At 33.2% G+C, this 22,412-nt stretch overlaps 2 protein-coding genes, 1 non-coding gene and 1 pseudogene across 3 annotated transcripts; all 4 read right to left on the bottom strand.

Moving 5' to 3' along the window:
- Positions 1-1,910: 1,910 nt before the first annotated feature.
- On the bottom strand, positions 1,911-3,547 carry LOC107894244 (magnesium transporter MRS2-4-like; annotated as a pseudogene).
- A 715-nt stretch (positions 3,548-4,262) lies between these two features.
- On the bottom strand, positions 4,263-7,629 carry LOC121212195 (cleavage and polyadenylation specificity factor subunit 3-I). Its single transcript, XM_041084542.1, has 5 exons — positions 7,211-7,629; positions 7,015-7,112; positions 6,866-6,911; positions 6,299-6,448; positions 4,263-6,171 (listed from the first exon to the last, which is right to left on the bottom strand). The coding sequence occupies exons 1-5, from the start codon at positions 7,358-7,360 to the stop codon at positions 4,531-4,533; spliced, it is 2,085 nt and encodes a 694-aa protein (XP_040940476.1). The 5' UTR covers positions 7,361-7,629; the 3' UTR covers positions 4,263-4,530.
- A 1,586-nt stretch (positions 7,630-9,215) lies between these two features.
- TRNAR-UCG (transfer RNA arginine (anticodon UCG)) lies at positions 9,216-9,289 on the bottom strand. The gene has a single exon. It is a non-coding gene; the product is annotated as a tRNA-Arg (tRNA).
- Positions 9,290-13,744: 4,455 nt separating this feature from the next.
- On the bottom strand, positions 13,745-22,339 carry LOC121212194 (transmembrane 9 superfamily member 1). The gene is made up of 12 exons (XM_041084541.1): positions 22,009-22,339; positions 20,506-20,698; positions 20,281-20,385; positions 19,526-19,543; positions 19,339-19,436; positions 19,104-19,256; positions 18,825-18,959; positions 18,560-18,726; positions 18,168-18,262; positions 17,699-18,072; positions 17,283-17,556; positions 13,745-16,859 (listed from the first exon to the last, which is right to left on the bottom strand). The coding sequence occupies exons 1-12, from the start codon at positions 22,108-22,110 to the stop codon at positions 16,792-16,794; spliced, it is 1,782 nt and encodes a 593-aa protein (XP_040940475.1). The 5' UTR covers positions 22,111-22,339; the 3' UTR covers positions 13,745-16,791.
- Positions 22,340-22,412: the final 73 nt, after the last annotated feature.

Below are 22,412 nucleotides of genomic sequence, written 5' to 3'. Positions count from 1 at the left end.
TACTAGTCCAATTTCATTGCATTGTACAATGTTCTGTGTTTTGAAGAAGTTTATAGTTACAACTATAGCCATAATTCATATAACAGGTAATACATGGAAGTATAATTATTTCAATAAAAATAATTAAATCTAAAATTTAAATAAAATTATCTATTGACTCTTAGTTTAATCAATATAGGAGAATATGAGTTTGCTTGCGCTTATTCTCGTATTTATGAGTTGAGGAGAAACTATGAGTAGTTCTAAACATTGTGTCAAAAAAGAACAAATATAATCAGAACTTATAATGAAATTATTCAATAAACAAATTAAAATTATACATAAAAAATTAATTTGGACAATGAAAGTTTGTTTTTTCTCTTTTGTTCCTTTCATTGATATTTCCACAAACATATGTAATATTATATATATATAAAAAAGTACAAAATAAAGACCATTTTATTACAACAAGTTGCAAATTGCAAGTTGCAAGGCCAGCATGTTATTCATATAGGAAGATAAGAAGGGATCTGACTTCTCCAAAAATTTGGTGTTACTTTTCTTTTCTATTTATTATCCAACATTACACAAATATAAATATTGGTGACCAATATCCTCCACCCCACATGTTATTTGTAACATAATTTTTTTTATTTTATTAATCTTAATTATGCTTTTAAGATGTTTGTTACCAATTTCTTTTATAATTTAAAAATATTTAAAGACTAAATGTTTATTGATGTCATTGATTACCATACTTTATAATCACATCTCAACAAGCTTCTTCTAGATGCATTAAATATTTTAATGTAATTGGAAAAGCTACCTAAGCTATGTAGATTTAAAACTTGATGCAAAATGGGGTATCTCTAAACATAATAATTTTTAATTGATAAAGCCTAATGATATTTAATTCATACACAATTAAATTATAGTTCAATTGTCGACAATTTTTTTTTTATAGTTTTGTTATTGACATCATCAACGATTAATTTTCTTGTCACGAGTGTTTTTTGAAAAGATAAACGATTGTTTATAAAATGTGTTTCATTCCTATGAACGAGACCAAACCTCTAACCATATGATAAAAGGATGAAATGAGCAATCACCACATCGCAAGTCATGATTATAATAATTTTCTTATTAATTTAATATAATTACATGAATATATTTATGGCAATTTTTTACAAAAAAAAATACTAAAAATGTTATTAGAATTTCAAATAAAAAATTAAAATTTTTTACTTAATTCACGAGATCACGTTATAGGCATCTAACACAACCTCAAATCAAGTTTATAATAATAAATAATAATAATAATAAACAATTTTGGTTCAACAACCCTGAGATTCACATTAATTTTATAGCAATTAAAATTCACATAAATTGTCAAACAAACAGGGAGAGGGTGATTAGTGACCACAGCTATCAAACAACTATAAAAGCAAGAATGTTGGGAGCAATCATATGCAATGATTTTCTAATACAGAGAAAAAAAAAACTAAAAAAACATATAGGTATATGCTTGCCCTACAAAGTTTATTGATGAACTTTAAAAGCACACAGTACTTTAACCTTAAAATATCTCATTACAATCAAATTGTTGAATACTGATTTTATTTTGGGATAAAATTCCAAAAAACAATATTGAGCTTCGTACATTAGAACTTAAGCTCTATGCTATAAATAAATCAAGCTTTCGATTCACCGGTTTGACCGTTTCGATTTAAAAATTATTTTTAAAAAACAATTCAACTAATTCATATCGATTTTTAATCTAACCAATTCAATGTCATTCTTTAGACTGAAAATCCGTCCGGTTCATGATCCGATCAATCCATTTCAAACATCATTAGCTATGAGGAAAAAACAGGTAACCCAAAATCACAGCTACAATGGAAAAGAAAGCTTAGCAGTTGGAAACTATTTTGTTTATGCATAAAACATGGTTTCTCTTTCAGTGGGAAATCAGAATTGATGTAAGGTAGCTGTCAAGAAGCAAATTTGATATCTTACAATTACATATCTAAAAGGAAGTAAAGGAACCAAAAATATAAAATAAAATTTTGTATAAACTAATAGACCTGGATAGTTTGATGATGAGGATAACTTCAAGCGTCAATCAGCTTCGTCCATCTGGCATATTCTAGGACAAGTAGGAAAATCAACAAACATCCCAGTGTATGACCTCCAGTAAAGATTTCAAATATCCCATTCTTTTGGTACAATGCACAAGGGATGTTCATACCCACCCACCCTGCTACCAAAGTTTCAGTACTTATAGCAAACGATGCTATGGTCAATGTCAATTGAAGTTGAATGAGTTCCATTCTGATGGCTGTCGAGTTGGATATTGACATAGTCTTCTGTATCGTCAATATATTCGCGAACCTGCAAATCGAAAGAAGGAAATGGTACTCGGAACCAAGTCAAAGGAGGTGAAACGTACATGGTAAAGATGAATTACTCACCGATAATATCTTGTTACGAATTCCATCCAATTGCATGAAATAAGCCTCGAGCAGTACATATCCAAATCCTCGACATTGTGGTCGTCAAAAAAGTGGCTGCTCAAACTTCTACTCCTATTTGAACCAAGCTGACGCAGATGGGGCGGATTAATAGCGATGCTATTTGAAAATGCATCACTCAACACAGCCTCTGATTGCTGATTTTGGATCCTCTTTCTTGTCAAATACAAATGTGCCATATCTTCATTGTCATTCAGAAGATGTTCGATTTCATCCCTCACCTGACATTAAACAGGTCCTCATCAATTGTTCGCAAAAAATAATCTGGCACGTGTGTGAATGATGTGCATAAATAAGTTACATCTTTGAAGAATCATATATATGTTTGCGTTGTGAAATTGTATATAGCAAATGCTGGAGATTCCATCAGATGCCTTGAGAAGTTATATTCATCATTCCTTCCCTCTTCACACACACACACACAAACAAATGCTCTGAGTTGAGATAAGGAGTACTTTTCTTAGTCCTTATGAGCAACAACTATGGTGTTGAATTTTGAAAAAAATAACAATGGGCATAAGAAATACCTTTTATACACGTGCAAGCAGGTGAGTGAGACTGCTTTTCAAACTCCGTACATGCTCAAGATTCTTGGTGCTGACATTTCTTGCCAGTTCATCCAACGCAGGGTAAGCATCCCTCTCAAGATCGGCGACATTTTTGTCCAGAAATCAGCAGACAACCTCTAACGCTATCTCCAGAACCTGAAACTCAAATAGAAGCACTTCGGGAATAGGTAACAACTGTTCACTAGCTAAAACATGCAGTTCACTATCACTAACATCCACTGTGCTCACTCCTTGCATCTTAGAATCACTTTAACGAGGAAGTTGTAGTCTTAGTTAATCCACAAATTGAAGAACTTCCTGTTGGAGAGGATCCAGTACAAGTACTTGTTCAGCTGTAACTATAGTCTTTACGAACTCTAAATTGAAAACCATGGCTTTCTCCCTGGCTGGAAAAAACGCAAAAGAATCTCACAAAATTTCTTAACTGTTTCAAGATAATGCTGATTAAATAAAGCATCCGGTACTCATAATCGTTTGATACATATATCAAAATCATGAAATAGATCAAGGTAAAAAAAAAAAACAGATTGGAAACTATGAAAAATCTTATATGCTTAGGTGTTATATTAGTTTAAGTAGGAACTATGAGATGTAAAAATAATGTTGGTAACAATTGCACCTGAATTGTTTTTAAATTTAAAAAATAAAAAACTATATTATTAAAAATTAAAGTAGGGACTAAATTTCAAATAAACAAAACATATAAGAATATAGAGCATATTTTAAATTTTAAAATTTTATTTTATAATTTAATACAAACAAATAATTAACCTCTAGCAAAATGTAGACAGATTCTAAGCTATGACCTATAACAGCTTAAAACTGAAAAAATAAAAAAGTATAACAATAAAAGATAAAAGTAACATTTAATCTCAAATTTGATCTTTGAATTTTTCAACATTTATCAGAAACTTTGTAGTGTTTTTTTTTTTTCATTTTAATCTTTAAATTTGGATAATTTACTAATTTAGATTTCGTAACAAGTTGTAATTGTGTCTTAAGTCATTATTTAAAAAAATTCCATTTTTAAATATAGTTTCTTTATAAAATTTTAATATTTTTTATTTTTAGGATTTTATATAAGAATTTTTAAATTTTCAAGAAATCCAAATTTAAAAAAAAACACAAAATATGAGATTATCGTAAACAAAAACATTTTAAGAGTCGAAATTAAAAGACTAAATATTAAAATGTTGCTTTATACTTGTAATAAATTTACCCTTTGTTTCACATTAATGGCAGAAATCAATGAATCTTACCAATATCAAAACATTAGAGTAAAAGATGATGACGACATGCTTCAGTGCTAACTGCTAAGCTGTACAAACAAGGAATTACTGCTTGGTAATATGCAACCAACATAACTTCATCATGCAATTGGCAAATCCAAAATTCATCCTCAAAGTCGAGCACATTTAAAAGATGAATAAGTAAATCAGGGGGAAAAGGAACTATGATGATGAGAGAGGGATTGGTTTTACTGCACTTTGAATTCGTCGAAAAGCTGTTTTTACTCTCTCCTTTAGACCTTCATTTTCACTCTCAACATCCCCACTCTGTTTATCAAGAAGAGCCACATTCCCATCAACACTTACCATAAGCTTTCCATTTTCTCCTAATTTCACATCCCCAAACAGTGAAACCAGGAGTGCATGAATAACCTTTTCCGCCTTCTTCCCGTTTTCTTCTTCCGTTTTTATGGCCTCAGATTCCACTACTACCTTAGGGATCTCCCGGCTGATGTTCAGAACCAATGCCACGATGGAATCCGACACCATGTCACTTATGGGATCCGATGTCCAATGCAATGAGATGTGCCTATCTGAATCCTGCTTCACAGTCACACTATCATGCACTTGCAATGTTGGAACCCCAGACTCTTCATCTGTTGATGATTCCACACTCTCGTATATCTGCTCGAGTCGATGCTTTATCACACCAAAGGCGCCGGTGAATGGGATAGTGATCCTCTGAGTGATGTTTGCGGTTGAAAGCTGTGAGAAGATGTGGAGATCATCGGGAGCCATTATCTGATACGTGAAACCTTTCTTTACCAGAACACCACTAACAGTTTCACCTACGTCTGGGGTCTTTTCAGCCAATCTTCCGATTGTTTTAGCCATTTTCTCAGAGCTAAAATACATCTCAACAGACTGACAATTCTTAGGGGTAATGATTTTGGTGTTGCCATCAGTGAACTCAGTGATAAGCTTCTGTTTAAGCCTTCCCATCTCGTTTGCTTCTCCGTGAACAAGAATTATGTTGGGAGGCATGAGCTCTTTCAAGAATGTACTCGTTTGTGCATAGTCTGCATGGGCCGAGAATGAAATGTAATGAACCTGCATGTTCAGAGGAGCCATGAGACCATTCATGAGAGTCACTTCCTTCGGTTCATTAATAATCGTTTTTGCAGGCGTCCCTTCAACGACATAACCAGGAATAACACAAGAATTTTTCTTATCAGAACACCACTTGTCAAAGAGTTGGCGTGACAGCCCGCTCTGAAGACCACCTGGACTTGCCATTACAACAGATGGACCTACATCACTAAATTCCTCAATGCTATTTAATGGAGAAATGTGCTTGAACTTGAAGGGGTTTGAGTTCGCAAACTGGGTACGGATTCTCTCATTCATGGAAAGTATGTACGTTTGATAAACAGCCATACACTTTTTTGCAAGTGGGGAAGCATAATATATTGGAACGTTATGAAGCTCAGGGTGGCTAGACCAATACTCATCAAGGATCAACAGAAGTTCCTGGGCACGACCAAGGGCAAACGCTGGAATTAGAACACGACCACCTTGAGAAACAGTAGAATGGATAACATCAGTGAACCGCTTCTCCCGAATGTGTCGTGGTTGATGAAGCTGGACACCATAAGTGGATTCAATCACACATATATCAGGAGAGAACTGTGGCAGCTCAGCAGCACGGAGATGACGATCTTCTTCACGAGAATAGTCTCCAGTGTAGAGGACTCGAACACCGGCAATGTCGACCATGAACATAGCAGCACCAAGAACATGCCCAGCAGTATAGCACCAGAACTTAATGCCATTTACTTCCACGGTTTGGTGGAAATCAATAACCTGCAGTCAAGCACAAAACACAATACATTGTTCCCAATCAGTTAATTCGAAGAAGCAAATCTGACTACACCAGAACGGGTGGACAATAAACATTACAAGAAACGGAAAACCAAGAATATATATATACCTCAATTTTATCCATGGAGCGACCAATGTCTTGTTCATCAAATAACATGTCTTCAACCGAAACTTTGCTCACTTTTACATAATCAGTCAAAAGGAGCTTATAGATAGCTTTTGTTGCATGAGTCATAAAAACTCGACCTCTGAATGTGGTCTGGTAAAAAATATGAACGCATTAGTTCTTAAACAAGACCAAATTAAGGATGGCAGTAGGACAAATATCTATAATTTCTACAAATTCGAACATGCTTTATCATCCATCCATATTAAACCTAAGCATAACTATCGAATTTGAAACCTATTTAATTTAATTATTCAGAGGATATTCAAACCCGCTAAATATCTGGATTTTAGTAATTTTTTTTTGTTCAAATAAAAATTTTGAAAAGTAACGTCAGATACAGGGTTCGTATATGTGCAAAACTACAGATTCGAATAATGGATATCCAAGGCTTAATACACACATTCACTCCGAAGTCGCTGTGGATAATAATTAGAATTATCGGATTTCAAACTATCCTCCTAAACAACTACCGTACTTAGACGATAATTCACTCTGAAAGAAACAAACCTTCTCCAGAAAATAAGGTAGGGAGGCAGCATGATCCAAGTGAAAGCTGCACAATTGCCAAAAGCAATTTGAAATATAACAGTTAAAATCTACCCGGCAACAAATTTGAAGGATTAAAGAAGACAAAATAAAGGGAAAGAAGGCCATACTGGGTAATAAGAAGGACATCAATAGTTGAAGGATCAATCTCATCGAAATACGGCAAGGCAGCCATACCCGTGTAAGCAGGATGAATTCCACAATCAAACTATCATTTAAAATTGAAAAAAAAAACTCAAATTAGAAACTAAACAAATCCAGTAGTAAAAGAAAACAATAAATACAAGGAATATTTAGTAAGCATACCAGCACAGTTTTGCTTTTGTAAGTCATGTAAACGCAAGAACGACCAACTTCATTGCCAGCGCCTAAAGGGGTAATAGTAAGCTGATCTCCTTCTTTTGTTAACGGCGCATCTCTTCTTTTAAGTGACGGTGGCTGCCCTGTTGAAGCCATTTTTTCCTCAATAAAATGGAAATTGCTCTCGAATAGAGGGTTTCGGTATGAAATTTTAGCTGAAAACTAAACCCTAGATAGATTGGAGAAGCAAAATTTCTATAATTCGACACCAAAGGGAACCACTTTGTTTAATTACAAAGCTCGAAAGGGAAAAAAAATGGCAGAGCTTGCAAATTCTCAGATCTCTAAAACCCTAAAATCCGATTCCCTGGAAGTGAAAACCAGATAACGTTTGCATACAATACTGGAAATTAAAGCCCAAGCTCAAGCCCTAGATTTGGGCCATTGGATTAAAACCGAGAGAAAACAATAGGTCTAATTATTTTTTAGTCCCTATACTTTTATGATATTCGAGATTCTTGATGCGTTTAGTTTTAAATTTTAAATGTGAATTTTCGTGTGTTTTTATAATGAAAAACACTAACGAAAATATGTTTAGTTGAGAATTTAAAAGTTGTTTTAAAAAATGAAGGTATGTTAAAAAAATTAACACAAAATAAAATTGTTTTTATTATTTTCATTAAAAAAATGAAGTCATTGATTAGTTAACCTAATCGATTCATTTGATTCGATTGAATAAATCATTAAAAATAAAAATTATTCAAAAATTTTGATTTAATCTCTTTTTTCCAATTCGACTAGTCTGTAACAGACATGAACATGGACCAGACCACCTGCCGAGACCTAAAAGCTTGCCTGAAAAGTGAGAGGGTTTTGGTAAAAATATAAGCCCAAAAAATAAGCTTAGACAAAAAAAAAGCCTTTTTTCTAAACAAGTGGGGCCTCATGTAATATTTTCAACCCGGCTTGACCTAAATTTGTCTAAATCATTTCCATTGTTGTTTACTGTTGTTTGTTGCCATTTTGATGTCGTCGTGTTGCAATTTTGCTACTATACTGCTATTATTTTTTCGTTATTATTTGTATATTGTATAACTCTTGTTTTATTATTAAATGTACTATTATTTTAGAGACATTTGTTTGCCAAGTTGCAATTCTATTAGTGTTATTTATATATAAAGACTTTTTTAAATATATCTTCAATTTGTGAGAAAATATTTATTTTAATGTTTTCCGTGTATTGATGTATTATATTTTTTAAATTTAATTTCTATATAAAAATAATAATATAAAAAAATTAATACGGACAAACAAGACTGGACTCGAACTTAGAAAACAATCTAATATTTTGCGTTGGCCCAACCAACCTAGTCCAATATACTAATTTTCAAATCAACCGATTCAATATTTTTTTCTAAATAGATCACTATACCGATTTAATTCGATTTAAACAATCTTAATTAAAAACAAAGGTCTTTTATTGGTTCATATCCATGTCAACGTAAGAACCTTTCTTGTAAGAGATTAATACACGAACCTTTTTCTTTTCAATTTGCCTTTAAATGTCAAATTGCTCATTACAATTTGAGCCTATATAGACCTACAAAAACTTTTTTTAGCCTACTCTTTTTTATTGTAATGAAAATTTATTTTTTATTTTTATTTATGTTTATTTAATTTAATTTTATTATATAAGTTATATTGTTATTCATCTTAAAAATTTATTTTAATTATTATTTAGTAATTATTTCTTAAGTTTTTGTTTTGAAAAAAAAACGTATCAAACATTTTTTTATTTTAATTTCAAAATTAAATTTTCATTTTCATTTAACAAATGTCTCTTTTAATTTAAAAAAAAAACGAAAACTATATTCTACAATAAAAATAGAAAATATTTTCTAAAATGGAGCCTTAATTTTTTTTTTACACATAATTTAACTTGTTTTTCTTCGAAACTCAAATTTTAGCATCATAGAGGCAGTAAAATAAGAATAAACAAAAATCAATCAAACGACCACAGTGGGAGTCGAACCCACGACCTTCTGATCCGAAGTCAGACGCGCTAATCCACTGCGCTATGCGGTCTTGGTTGAAAGGATAGGCAAGAAAAAAAAGTTTTATACTTTTAAATTCTAATATTATTTATCACCCCTGCAACAACGTCTACATCTGTAAATGCGTAAAAGATGTTATGCTATTTCTATTTTATGTCTAAACATACATATATCTACACTATATATTAAACACTACATTCAATTGGTGACATAAATTAATCGGAAATTAATTTATGATTGGATAATAAAAAATATCTTTATTTTGCTTAATAAATTATATTATTTTGAGAGTAATTTTACTTATAAGGTTAGGAGTTTGACCCTGTTCATAGGAATGGAGCAACAGGCTTTTCAAGTACTTAACTATTATTTAATAGTTGAAAATGGAACAATTTATAATTTCAATTCATACCATAACATCTTTTTTATTGCAATCAATTTGAATTAGTATTTTTCCATCATCATTATCATTATAATTATTGTGAGAAAACGTACACAATAATTAATCTTGGACAATTTATTTGTGAAAATATATGTATTGCCAATTATTTACCTCTTTAGAAAGCATCCACGACAAAGAAATTAATCACTGTTATCGATGTTGGAAACTCTGTTATCGACCAATATATATATAGAGAAAGAGACACGCACACAAATACAATAGGGTTTGAACTAAAACCCCTATAATTTTTTAACATTTGTATTTTTCCATCTATCAAAGCCTCATTTACCATCTATTCCATTAACATCAATAAAGCATTCACTTTACCATTAAACCTAAGATTTATTTTAATATGTTATTTACAAACACTAATTCACAATTGATGACAACATTCTAATAACAAATTTAACCTTCAATTTTTACATTTTATATATATTTATTCATAATTTTTAATATTTAACTCTCAAAATTTACTAAATTTGATGCTCAAAATTAGAGAGCAATGGAAGCCATAGCAGCAGCCAAACCGGTGATCAAAGTGGCTGCTCTTTGTGGGTCTTTAAGGGATGGCTCTTACGATAAAGGCTTACCTTGTTTGGGTTTTTGTTTTTGTTTCTAGGAAATACTCTTTTGGGTTTTTTTTTGTACCCCTTCACACTATTGACGTCTAAAGGAATGCTCTTTTTTAGTTTCTGGGAAAAATATTGATTTGGGCTTTTTGTTTCAGCAATGGAGCTAACTAAGGAAGAAATTGATGGGATTCAGATTGATTACATAGGCATTTCACCGATTCCTATGCTCAACACGGATCTCGAAGTTGATGGGAAGTACCCGCCTGTTGTTGAGGCTTTCAGGCAGAGGTTTTTGTGGCTGATAGCATCCTCTTTGCTTCCCCTGATTACTGGTATGAAGCATTCAGCAGTATTTGTTGGCTACAAAGTATTTTGGATTTCATTTCTTTATATTTTCTGTAATCTATACCATGATATACACGCAACTCCATCAATAATGTTCAAAGGTGTCACTATGAATTGGTGAGCTGGAATTGGAACCACTTTTCTATGCACTGTTAGTTCAAACAGCTTGACATTTCATCAAAAGATCAATTTTCCTGTAAAAGAAAAAGCTTAATTTTGACAATGGAGGAATTGTGAGTTAGTCAGGGTGTATTAAATTGTAAAATAAAGAATCTTTTTGAGTTGAAAATATGCTATATATGGGGTTAGGGTGATTGTTCATTTAAGTTCATAGGTGGAAGAAGTCATAGGTTATTTATTTATTTATTTATTTTAACAACACAAAGTTCAAAACTCTTTAGCTGAAGATGTATCAAATTGAGATTATTTGTAAGTTTTGAGGGTTAATTTTTAAAATTATGACTAAAGCGATATAATATGTGAAAGTTGATATGGTAAATTTGTTATTATACTGATTTTTTAATTGTTACATTACCCTCTTGGCGTTATTTTTAAACATACATTTATGTTCTAAATATGCTATGTGTGATAGGATTTCTAGTTTATATTATTTTTTTATAGATATATTTGTTACATCATTTGTTCTTTAAATAATTTAATATTTAATCGATTAAATCTTAGTTCAATTGGCATTGACATTGTTGCCAGTGCAAAAGGACGTGGATTTAAGTGCGCTGAAGTGCATTTTCCTCTTATTTAAGGGTTGATGGGTTATGAGTAGTTTTAGGCATTGTATCAATAAAATAAAGATTAGAAACCATAATGATCCACTCCAACAAGGAGGTCTCAAACAAAAGTAAATTGTATGTTCTATATTGGACCAAATTGACCAAACGATCAGCTTCTTTATTATCCTCTCTAAAAATTGACCAAATGCATTTGATGGATCCTCTTGATCAAGGCAAAATTGGACCATTTTGGAAAATTCGCCTGGATAGCTATGACCGCCTCGAGACAATTAGATTGAATAATCACCTTGTCATATCTTTGCTCAATAAGAAGACTCAATCTATCTAAAATACCCCACGACTCTACATCAAAAACAGGACAACTACCCACAAATCTATTATAACTAAGAATCCACGCTCCATCTCGATCACAAACAATTTTCCCTGCCGCCACGAACCCAACTTTTTTTCTGAATAGATCCATCTATACTCAAACATACTCAATCGTTAGCTACTTTAATCTATTCTCAAACATGATGAAAAGTGCATTTGATAACCTATTAGTGTAAAGTTTGGAGTGAAAAATCATCTGAAGGCTTGCTACATTTTACCCTTTTGTAAGGTAAAAGCTTACAACTTGTTGGTCATCAACACTCTAAGATTAGCCAATGTTTTCGAGTTGATTGGTATTGAGGGTTAAAATAAAATTAAAATTTAAAAAAATTTATTAAAAAATAAAAAATCAAACTTATTGAATCGATTTAGCTCAATTCAATCACTTTGTACGTACTGATTTACAAATTAATCAATTTTATACCTTTCATTGGACTAATACATTAATTAATTTTCGATCCAATCAATCTAATCCGATTTAGAACACACTAATAATTTATTTAATTCACGGTAATAAAATAGAGTTGTAATAAAATATTCTTCTATAAAAATAGAATAGAATAAAATTTACAAAAATAATAAAATACCAAATCAAAGAGTGTAATCTAAATAGAAAAAAAAAAAAAAGAGGGTGAGACACCATTGCTGCTTTGCTTTTTGAAAAAGAGAACTTTTAGTTCACTGAAATTGAATCAGCTGGGTTGGTTATGAAATATTTATTTATTTATTCCTTATTACACTCAATAGCAATTCAGATAGGAATTAATGAACTGTATTCAAGACCTCAACTATAGAAGGGACTTAAACTAATGGGTTACACACTTCAACCAAATATTTGGTTGGTTGTGAGTAAGAATTAAGCGTGAATAATGGTATGATACATAACCATCATACTCAACTTATGTTATATAGATAGGTGGTATATTTATCTATAATTAGTGTAGAAACAACGATAATAATGATATTAGATATTATAACAACATTATAATATTAGTGAATGTGGATTAAAGGTGTGCATGGGCCGGGCCAGGCCGGGTCTATAAAAATTTTTTTGCTCGTTTTCAAGAGCCTGGCCCGAGAAAAATAGTAGGCCCGAGCCCGGCCTGGCTCGGCCTTTTTTTACTTTTTTTATTAAATAAAAAATTTAAAATAAAAAATCAAATACATCTAAAAATATTAAAACAAATATTAAAACAAAAAACAAATAAAAAATAAAAAATGAGACTAAAATAATTCTTAAAATAATACATAAATAAAAAATATAACAAAAAGTAATTATATTAAAATTGAAAAATTAAAACAAATTAGAACTAAATTAAGAACCAAATTATATAAATAACAAAAGTTTACAACACCAAAATAATATTAAAAACAACAAAAAGAGTAAAGTCAAAATACTAAAGTTACTTAAAATTAAAAATAAAAAAAAATTTAAAATAATTTAATATTAAAATCGGACCGGGCCTGGCCCGGGCTAAAAAATCTTACCCGAGGCCTCTTTTTCGTCCAAACCTATTTTTTGAGCCTATATTTTTACCCAAACCCTCCTATTTTTCGGGCAGGCCTTCGAGCCGGGCCGGGCCTCCAGGCCATGCACACCTCTAACGCGGATCCACCTAGATATAAAATACATACTATTATTATGAGAGGAGTAAAATCACCATCTTTTTATCATTTTGGATTCTGTTTAATATGGCAGCAAAATTTGTAGGAAAAAAAAGATATTATTATTTTTTAATAGTTTAATATTATATTAATATTTTTATTTTGAATTTTAGAATTTTTATTTAGATTTAAAATAAAAATATTTATGTGATATCAAGTTATTGAAAAGTAGATGAATTGCGTGACTGTTTCGTGGATATAATGGGTTGGGTGAGTTTTACTTTCACCTGCATTTCTTTGGGGTGTTGGATTAATGACTCTTTTCGTCGTGAACCAGAACTAATTCCCTGCAACTCCACAATAACATTCACGGTGGAACAACTTCAAGAATAGGAGAGGGAGAAAACAAAGAGATTCTTAACCATTGCAAAGATTATTAGGGCTACAATGATTCCATTTTTGTGACTACAAAAATGAACAACAAAACCTTAAAAGAACATGGAATTCATTCAAGAACATTAACAATAAACACATCCCTTAAACAACACTAAAAGTCCCCCCCCCAAAGAAAAAAAACCCTGAAAACCCAGTTGCTTTAAACGAGATCTTCCTCCCGGTGTGTTTCAATGACGACATCACTTGTTGGGAGAGCAACGCAAGTGAGAACAAAGCCTTCTTCTGTTTGTTCATCACTAAGGAAGCTATTTTCAGACTGGTCCACACTGCCTTCTTTGACTCTCCCAGCACATGAAGAGCAAGCACCAGCCCTGCACGAGTACGGAAGATCAATCCCGTTCTCCTCCGCCGGGTCCAGGATCTTCAAATCATCTGGGCACTCAAACTCTTGAGGTCCTTCCGGAGTGAGCAGCGTTACTTTGTATACTGCCATTGTAAGACGCCCACCTCTTTGGGGTTTTAGCCCGAAAAGAGCCTGCTTAAAGTTTGGGGCGGACGAATGAGGTGCTGCTGACCGTGGAAGTGGAGAGGGCGGCGGTGGAAGCCATTTTCAGTTTTCAGAAATAAGAATGCCTGTGTATTGTTGTGGCAGGCCATAGTCAGTATGGGAGTGGAGCTATGTTTATAAAAACAAGGCAACGGGAGGATGTAGTTTGTATGGAGATTTATCTTCCACGTGGCGTAACATTTTGTGGCTTTCATTATCTTTTTATTATTCCCATCAATTTAATTGGTGGAGTGTAGTTGCCAATTGAACACAATCCTTAACCCTATGGCATTTTATTCAAAAGAAAGAGAAGGAAGACAATAAGGTATAATTATGGATTTAGTCCAACTGTATTGATAATTCACATGAGTTATTTTTTTAATTTAGAGTATTTAAAGATTTTAAAGAAAGTAATAGTAAAACTGTTGAAGTATGAAACCCAACACCAACATTCCCTCTTATAGAGAAAAAGTGATTTGAAAGTTTTACAAACACGCAATATTGTCCTAATGTATGTTAACACATTATTAAGTAAGTCAACCCTTAAACCAACAAAAGAGCGACATGTGACCTCATTCAATAACGGCCACTTCTCACGTCAGTTAAGTCAACTATAACGAACGTTTTGCCTAAAACTACACTCCCATCGTATCGCCATTTATTTCAAGTTTCAAATATTTTCAAACTTCTTAAATATACTCAAAATACTTTTTAAATCTAGATACCTACACTCTAGAAATCCTTACTATCCTGAATGACAAGTCGTAGAAACCCAATGTCTTAAAGATGGTCATTTTATAATCTCCCCTCAATTGGTGGAAAGACAATAATTATGCCTATATCTTGCGAGCTCATGCCTCATTGGTCGACATTTTTTTGCCAAGATAACCTTGTGAGCTAAGAAACCTACTAATCCGAACCATCGAAGCCACTTGACATAGATAGAGTGTTTACCGTCACATATATTCAATTCCTATTCCTAAACATCGGCAGTTCATATTGAAAGCCTATCTAGGACAACCTACTATAGCAAAATACCTATAGGCCGACTAGCTTGTATGAAGTCCGAGACCAACACGTGGACAACACATGGCACCTCAAAAACGGTCAAAAAGGACCTCCTTTCAAAGGCTCATGGGAACCAAGAAAAAAGACAAAGACATTAATCCTCTCCAAGAAGCCTCAACTCTCTTCTCCTTTTTATTCCCCAATCTTCTTCTAACCAATGTTATTTAAATCAATTGGTTGAATCAATTGAATTAAAATATCGATTCAAAAAATGACTTTAAACTAATTACCCAAAAACCTAAAAGAACTAGTTCAATCAATTAAAAAACTGATAGAACCGAATGAATCAAGTTTTTTATTTTTTTAATTTTTAATATTTTTTAATCAAACCAATAATTTAATCAATTCAATCACCAACTCAATTTAAAAAAATATTTAAAAAACATTGATTCCAACGCTCGTATTCTGATTACTCTAGCTTTTCTACAACTCTTTAGCTTCTAAGTCAACCATCTTAAATCATCACCCCTCCAGGTATATACATCAAATACTTTTAAAAAACCCACTTTAAGAACAATTCCTTTTCTGTTGAAAAAGTATGCCAGACGGTTAAATATGATGAATCTAATTAAGTAAATAAAATAGCGATACAAAATTCAGATTAGAGTTAGAAAAGAAATTAGTCTAAAAAACTAAAACCATACAATAAAAAAGACAATTTCTTTTTGAGCAAGGAAAAATAACGAAGCAAATATTACAGATATGGAAACAAAAAAAAAAAAGGTTAAATTATGCCAACCACAGCTTTCATATCATAACATCCATATTTCGTTAACAGTGCATCGGAAAAGATTCTACTAACTCCTTTGCTATTACAGTACAGGCTAGATTGCCATCACACCATATAATTATTTTCGCTATTTAATGCCGTTTTCATTCAGTCTACCCAGTATACAGAACCCTTCTAATTCCTCTATATTAGTCCTGGAAAAACATAAGAAACATTTTCCAAGAAAAAAAACACCACTCATTTACTGAATTACTTTAAAAGGTTCCTATATATCAGAGGGAAAAAAAGTAATAGTCCAAGTCCAAATGGAATTTAAGTATCAGTTCCTACAGACACGACAACATCTATAAGCAGAGGGGTCAAGGACACATCTATAACAAGTAAAAATGACACAAGTCTTATACTTTAGCTAGTTTCTAAATTATAAAACAATATCTGAAATCTAACAAACCAGGGCTTCAAGTTACAGCCAGAGGAATAAAATAATAATAATAATAATTATTATAAAAGAAGCAAAACAAAATCTCAGGGCTTTCCCTGTTCCATGGTACCAAGAATACATGTTACCGTCAAATGCCGTGATTTAATCTTATAGGCTTCATTAGGTTCCCCTGTACCTGATCAGGAGGTTCCTCTCAGCACTTATTGCGTCGATAACTAGAATTCTCGCAGAAGTGCTGATGGTTCTACTTTCCGACAGCGATGTTCTAGTCACACTTAATGTTTCTATAGATCCTCCGTACGAATAAATTGGAACCAAGATAACCTACAGCACCTGAATATAGAAATGGAAATAATTAGAATACTGGACATGAAGTAGGGAATCAGAGGATACCATGAACTCTTAACACTCTCTGGCAAAATATGAAGAGTGCTAAACAGCAACACAGAAAATAAACAAGACAAAACCACTGCTCGAACTAATAAAAAAAGAGAGAGAGAGAGAGAAATGCTCAATGTCTTGCAAAATCATGTATGATCTACAGACATTTTAATACATCGATCGCAAAAATTGTACAAAATTTCAAACAAGGAAAACAATCCAGAAATTTTTGGGCAAGATTTCAAGCTTTCAAGCCAACAGAAACATAGAAGATTAAGAATAAACTCATTTCCACTGAATATGTCATGCGTGAAAAGGGTGGACAGCCTTATTTATAAATATGATGGATTATTTTATATATTTTTCAAAACTCACCGCAGAGAATTCCCAAGCCAAGACAAAACATCAAAGTGTATCCAAAGTAGAAGCTGGTTTGAAAGAAGCCTGACATCTTGGTTTTAACGTGGTAATAGTATACGGAGTACAAATACACATAGACAGCTGTGGAGGCAGCAGAGAAGAACGATGTCCACTGCCAGTGATAATTCTCAGCATTTAGCAAGAAATATGTCCCCACAATTGTCACACAAACAGTTACAATGATGAGAATCAGGAAGACCAGCAGCATAAAGCCATACACATAATAAACCTGCAAAACACATAATATATCCAAATAACTTATGACTCGCAAAATGAGGCAAATTATCAACCAAAAAGATTAGGTAAAAAGAACTGCAAATGTGATTTTTGTCCCTCGTCAAATGATTAAAACCTAGGAAAAAGAACCTCACCTTGTAATTCCAGAAGGATGTGAAGATAAAATACATTTCAATGAATATGCTGCCAAATGGCAGAAGTCCTCCCATCAAAGACACCACAGAGGGGGTCAAATACCATTTCTTCTGTGGAATTGGGCGAGGAATGGTCTTCACACGGCAAGGATTATTTGGAGCACCACTCCAGTTTCTTCCAACAACTGTACCAAGAAGGGCCAGGGGGAATGAAATGAAAGCCCAAATTACAAAAACAACCACCATTGTTCCAAAAGGAATAGCTGCTAGAGATCCATAGAAAATAGCGACTGTATTCAAGATGAAACCAATGCCAAAGCACATAAATGGGAACAGACAAGCTGTAAGGATCATTGACTTTATCCAACTTTTACCTGAAAATAGAAACAAACGCAACCTTTTAAATTGAAAGAACCGCAAGTAGAGAGAACGTATGCAGGTGAAAATCATTAAGGGATAAAGCACATACCCCCATTCCGTGAGTACATGCCACCACTCACATAACCAGAAATGAATGATGTAAAAGCATAACACAGTATAAAAGTAGTGACAATTGCTCCTCTCCTGAACAAACATAATCAGTTTACAGGATTACTAATAGTCAAAAGGCTGAACGATGAAATGGGAAAACCAAACAGCAAAGAGATTCATACTCTGAATTAAAAATGGCAAGATAAAACACCATGGTCTATGCTACAAAAAGAAGGCTCATAAATAAAGGTGATCCCATCAAGAGCTCCATGTATTTATGCTTGACTTTATATATGCATAAAAGTGGTATCCAAGAGAGGCAGAGGAATAAATATGTACATTCAACTGTTAACAACTGTCACAAATTGTCAGTTCATACTAGCCACATACCCGACATACAACGTTCCCACAATTGCCAATAAGATGACAAGGAGAACAAGCAATGCTAGCTGAGCTCCTGTGCCAACAACAGCAGAAAGCAGAACCAAATTGTAAGGTGGCCGGAAAACATCACCATGGACAAGTTTCCAACCAGACTCCTCACTCACATCCCTTTCCTGAAAACATAGGTAAAATAGAAAGAAGAACGTGAATAATCAGATAACAGAACTTTGATTGTATAAGAGGAAAAAAGAAAGGGTCCAGGTATTATCACCAAAGTTTCCAGATCATCATCTTCCCGAGCATACTTCGCATAGTCATTTCTCAGAGTTCGCATCAAAATCATGGATACCAGACCAGTGAGGAAGATAACCATCATGAATGAATTGAAGACAGAGAACCAGTGGATCTGCATATTGATGTATGTTTTTAAAGCTCTCATAAAATTTACAAGAAAACAGAATAACCCAATGCAAGACGTGTGAACACAATTTTGTTGCAAAAAAGAAAAAAAAGTCAAATGAAGAGAACGATCACCAATAACAGTGCTTACTTGGTGCTCAAAGAAAGGATAGTCTAAATAGACATCAAAGCGACGAGCAAAAGTGACATTAGTTGGAATCCATTTGATAGAGTAAGTCAGATCAAATATTCTCCCTGCTTCCAGTGGTTTTGGACTCTCCTGAGTGAGATTGACATGAATAATCTGCAAGATTGAACTATGATCAACATCAGCAGCAGATACCAAAACATGGAACTGAATTATACTTATGTCTAGAATCACAAACCTGATCCTTATTGTATTTAATAATAATATTCTTGTGTGTGTAGAGGACATGCTTGCCATTATCACTGTTCCTATCAGGATGCAGCTCACCAACAAAGCCTAAAAAGTTAACATTAAACTCTTCAGTAACAGGCTATAAAAGGATTAGTAAACTAAAGAAAAGAAACAGAAAGTGGATTAGTGCTTACCCCATAAAGGCAGGTCATCTAAACATTCAGCATTGCGAAGCACAGAAACATGGCATGAAAAAAAAGGCCAGGAAGATAGAGTAAGTGCTCGAACAAAATAACCCATATCGACAATATCCCTTAAACTCGGCAAGTAGACATGTCATACCAAGAGAAAGCACCCGTGCATCCTCACTTTTCAGACCCACTTAAATGATTTAAAATGTAGATCTAGCTTGCATTATGAAACAATCCATCACCATGCAACCAATAAAGGTCCATAAGATTTTTGTTGTGCAGATAAGAAACCTTTTGTTTCTTTGCATTAAGCAAAAAAGAAAACATAAGAGTTTGATGACTGATGGCAATAGAAATATTTATTTAAAATAGATCAGGAGGAGGAAAAACCTTGTATAAAATTTTACCAAAAACAAGTCTGCATAAAAATCATTTTCATCTATTACAGGTGTCAATGCATGTAATATGGCTGTAACTTATCCACAACCAACATCCACGTCTCCATAAATTTCCTTGAAATTCCCAACACGCATGGAACATTTTATTTTCATAATGGTGTGTTCTAGGGAAGGGATACATGGCATCAGATTTTTCACTGCCCACCAAAACTCACACCCCCAAACAGAACAACACCCTCCCAAAGCATTAAAATCCAGGGATTTTCAGTACTCATCTAAGCTGTCAAGTATCAATATCTTTCTAACTCTATTCATGCACAGTTACAACTTTTGTATAAAATAATGAAAAGCTAAACATACCCATGAAGAATTCAAACCAATAACTGTTCTCAATTGCATCTTTGAACTCCCTGACCTTTGCTTCATCAAGTTCAAGTTGGCAAATGGTACTTTTTTCCACATTCTCTGATGAAGAACAAAACAAAAGGAGCAGAAGGAAAAATAAAAAGTCAAACACATGCAGAAAAGTTATGAAAGAAATTACGGCAACCAAATTAAGTGTTGAACAAAGAAAAAGAAGCGTACTTTGGAACTTTATATCAATTTGGCTATCAATCAGTTCATTTCCACCAAGGACCTCACCAAGACCACCCCATTTGTGAGCCGGATTGGTGCCCAGATGACAAAAAGGAAGGCTGTAATAGTTATACGTTTCTTGTGGATTGTTGTATGGACCAACTTTATTTACCCATAGAGTAACAGGATCATCAGGTTGATACTGCAAGGAATACCAAGAGGAGAATTGGTAAAATTTACACAGAACTTTTGAAGTAGAAAAACGCAACATAAAGATATTACAGAAATCTAACAGCATACAACAACAAGCATATCTAAATATTAACCACACTTCGGGTTAAAGATAATAATCGCAAGGTTTTATACAGAACTGTTATTTGAACACAAGGAAATGAACAGGACAGGATGATGTAAAATTGATCTCAAGGATTGGCATTCAGCATGATACTTTGTGAAATTCTGTGAAGCCTGCACCCCAAGAACTCAAATCCATGAATTAAAATACTCAGCTCACCAGTCACCAACTGTAAAATATATGAATGAAAAAGAGTTGGGGAGCTATTTGCCTGGTAAGTGATTTCCATCTGATAATTCAATTCAACATGGGATAACTAACAAACTTTGTCTGCAAAGAGCATCTGAACCAAGCCAAAAATGCTTAGACTGATAATTCAGGAAAAGACAACTGATCAAATTCCTTGGTCAAAGTCCTGAATGTTTATTGATTCAATATCATTCATAAGAAGTCGCATAAACAAATTTCCAACCTACTCTCCCAGTGTATTCAAGGAAAGCATGACCTTATACCTAGTAAAGGACAAAAGGCTTAAAACATTGATAATATTCTTCCTCACTATTCCAGCTGAGACATTTCTCTGGCTATTATAAAAGGTAACTAAGACAGCTCAATATAATAGGACAGTAACCATGCAAATGCAAAGACATCGAAGAGTCCCCACGAGTATTCTGCAATGAACCCGTCTAACACTTTCAAGCAGATCCAATCAAACAAACTGGATCCAAATGAAAACCAATTAAAAAAATTAATAATAAATCCAACAAACAAGAAGCTAGAAAACGCTTAGAACTATATATTTAAACATGAAGGAATCCATGCCAACTTCACTACAATCCGATTTACCTCAACCGTAGCTTACTGCCTAACCTCAACGTGAAAATGATACAATTCAAGCGTGCATAAACAATCTTTACCGAACATGTTTCCAACATTTCATACGTAAATTTACATTACGAAACCATACATCAGAGATCCACATCTTACACCTCATAATAGCAACACAGTAACAACAATTTTTGTATAACAAATGCCACAAATAAACGTAAGTCATAAATTTCTACAAGTCAATGGCAATCCCTAATCTAACAACAAAAAACTGCCCAGATCTGAATCAAATTAAAATAATAAAATTACACGAAAAATTAAGAAAAAAAGAATTAAAATGTCACTGTTAGGGTTAAAAGTAGAGGGTAAGAGGAGAATAGAATGATTACCTTGTGATCTGACTCAGAAGCGAAAACCGGAGAAAAGAATATGAAAACGACAACGAAAAGAGATAAGGTTGAACGAACAGTGGAGACTACGGAAGATGACATGACGGTGCTCGAATCTGAAGCTAAACCGGAGGTCGATTCAAAACACTACACTGCTGCTGAGTTCTCTTCCCCTTTTATAATTCGAACTATAAATTTGGGAGAGAATTTTCTTTTTCCTTTTTTTTTTTTTAAATTACATGAACCAGCTCTCTTGTTTTCTCGTCTTCTTTCTAAGATTGGTGACCTTCGGGTAACGCGCTCTTTTCTAATGATTTTTTTTTTGGGATGAAATTTAACTGTCGTTCTAAGATAATAATGATTTTGATCCCTTGTTATTAAGGGTTAATATACAATTTGGAACC

The sequence above is a fragment of the Gossypium hirsutum genome, chromosome A13 (assembly GCF_007990345.1).
Source record: "Gossypium hirsutum isolate 1008001.06 chromosome A13, Gossypium_hirsutum_v2.1, whole genome shotgun sequence".
In the NCBI taxonomy this organism is placed as follows: Eukaryota; Viridiplantae; Streptophyta; class Magnoliopsida; order Malvales; family Malvaceae; genus Gossypium; species Gossypium hirsutum.
Note: the sequence above shows the minus strand (reverse complement) of the source record. Positions and strands in the feature narration are given on the sequence as shown.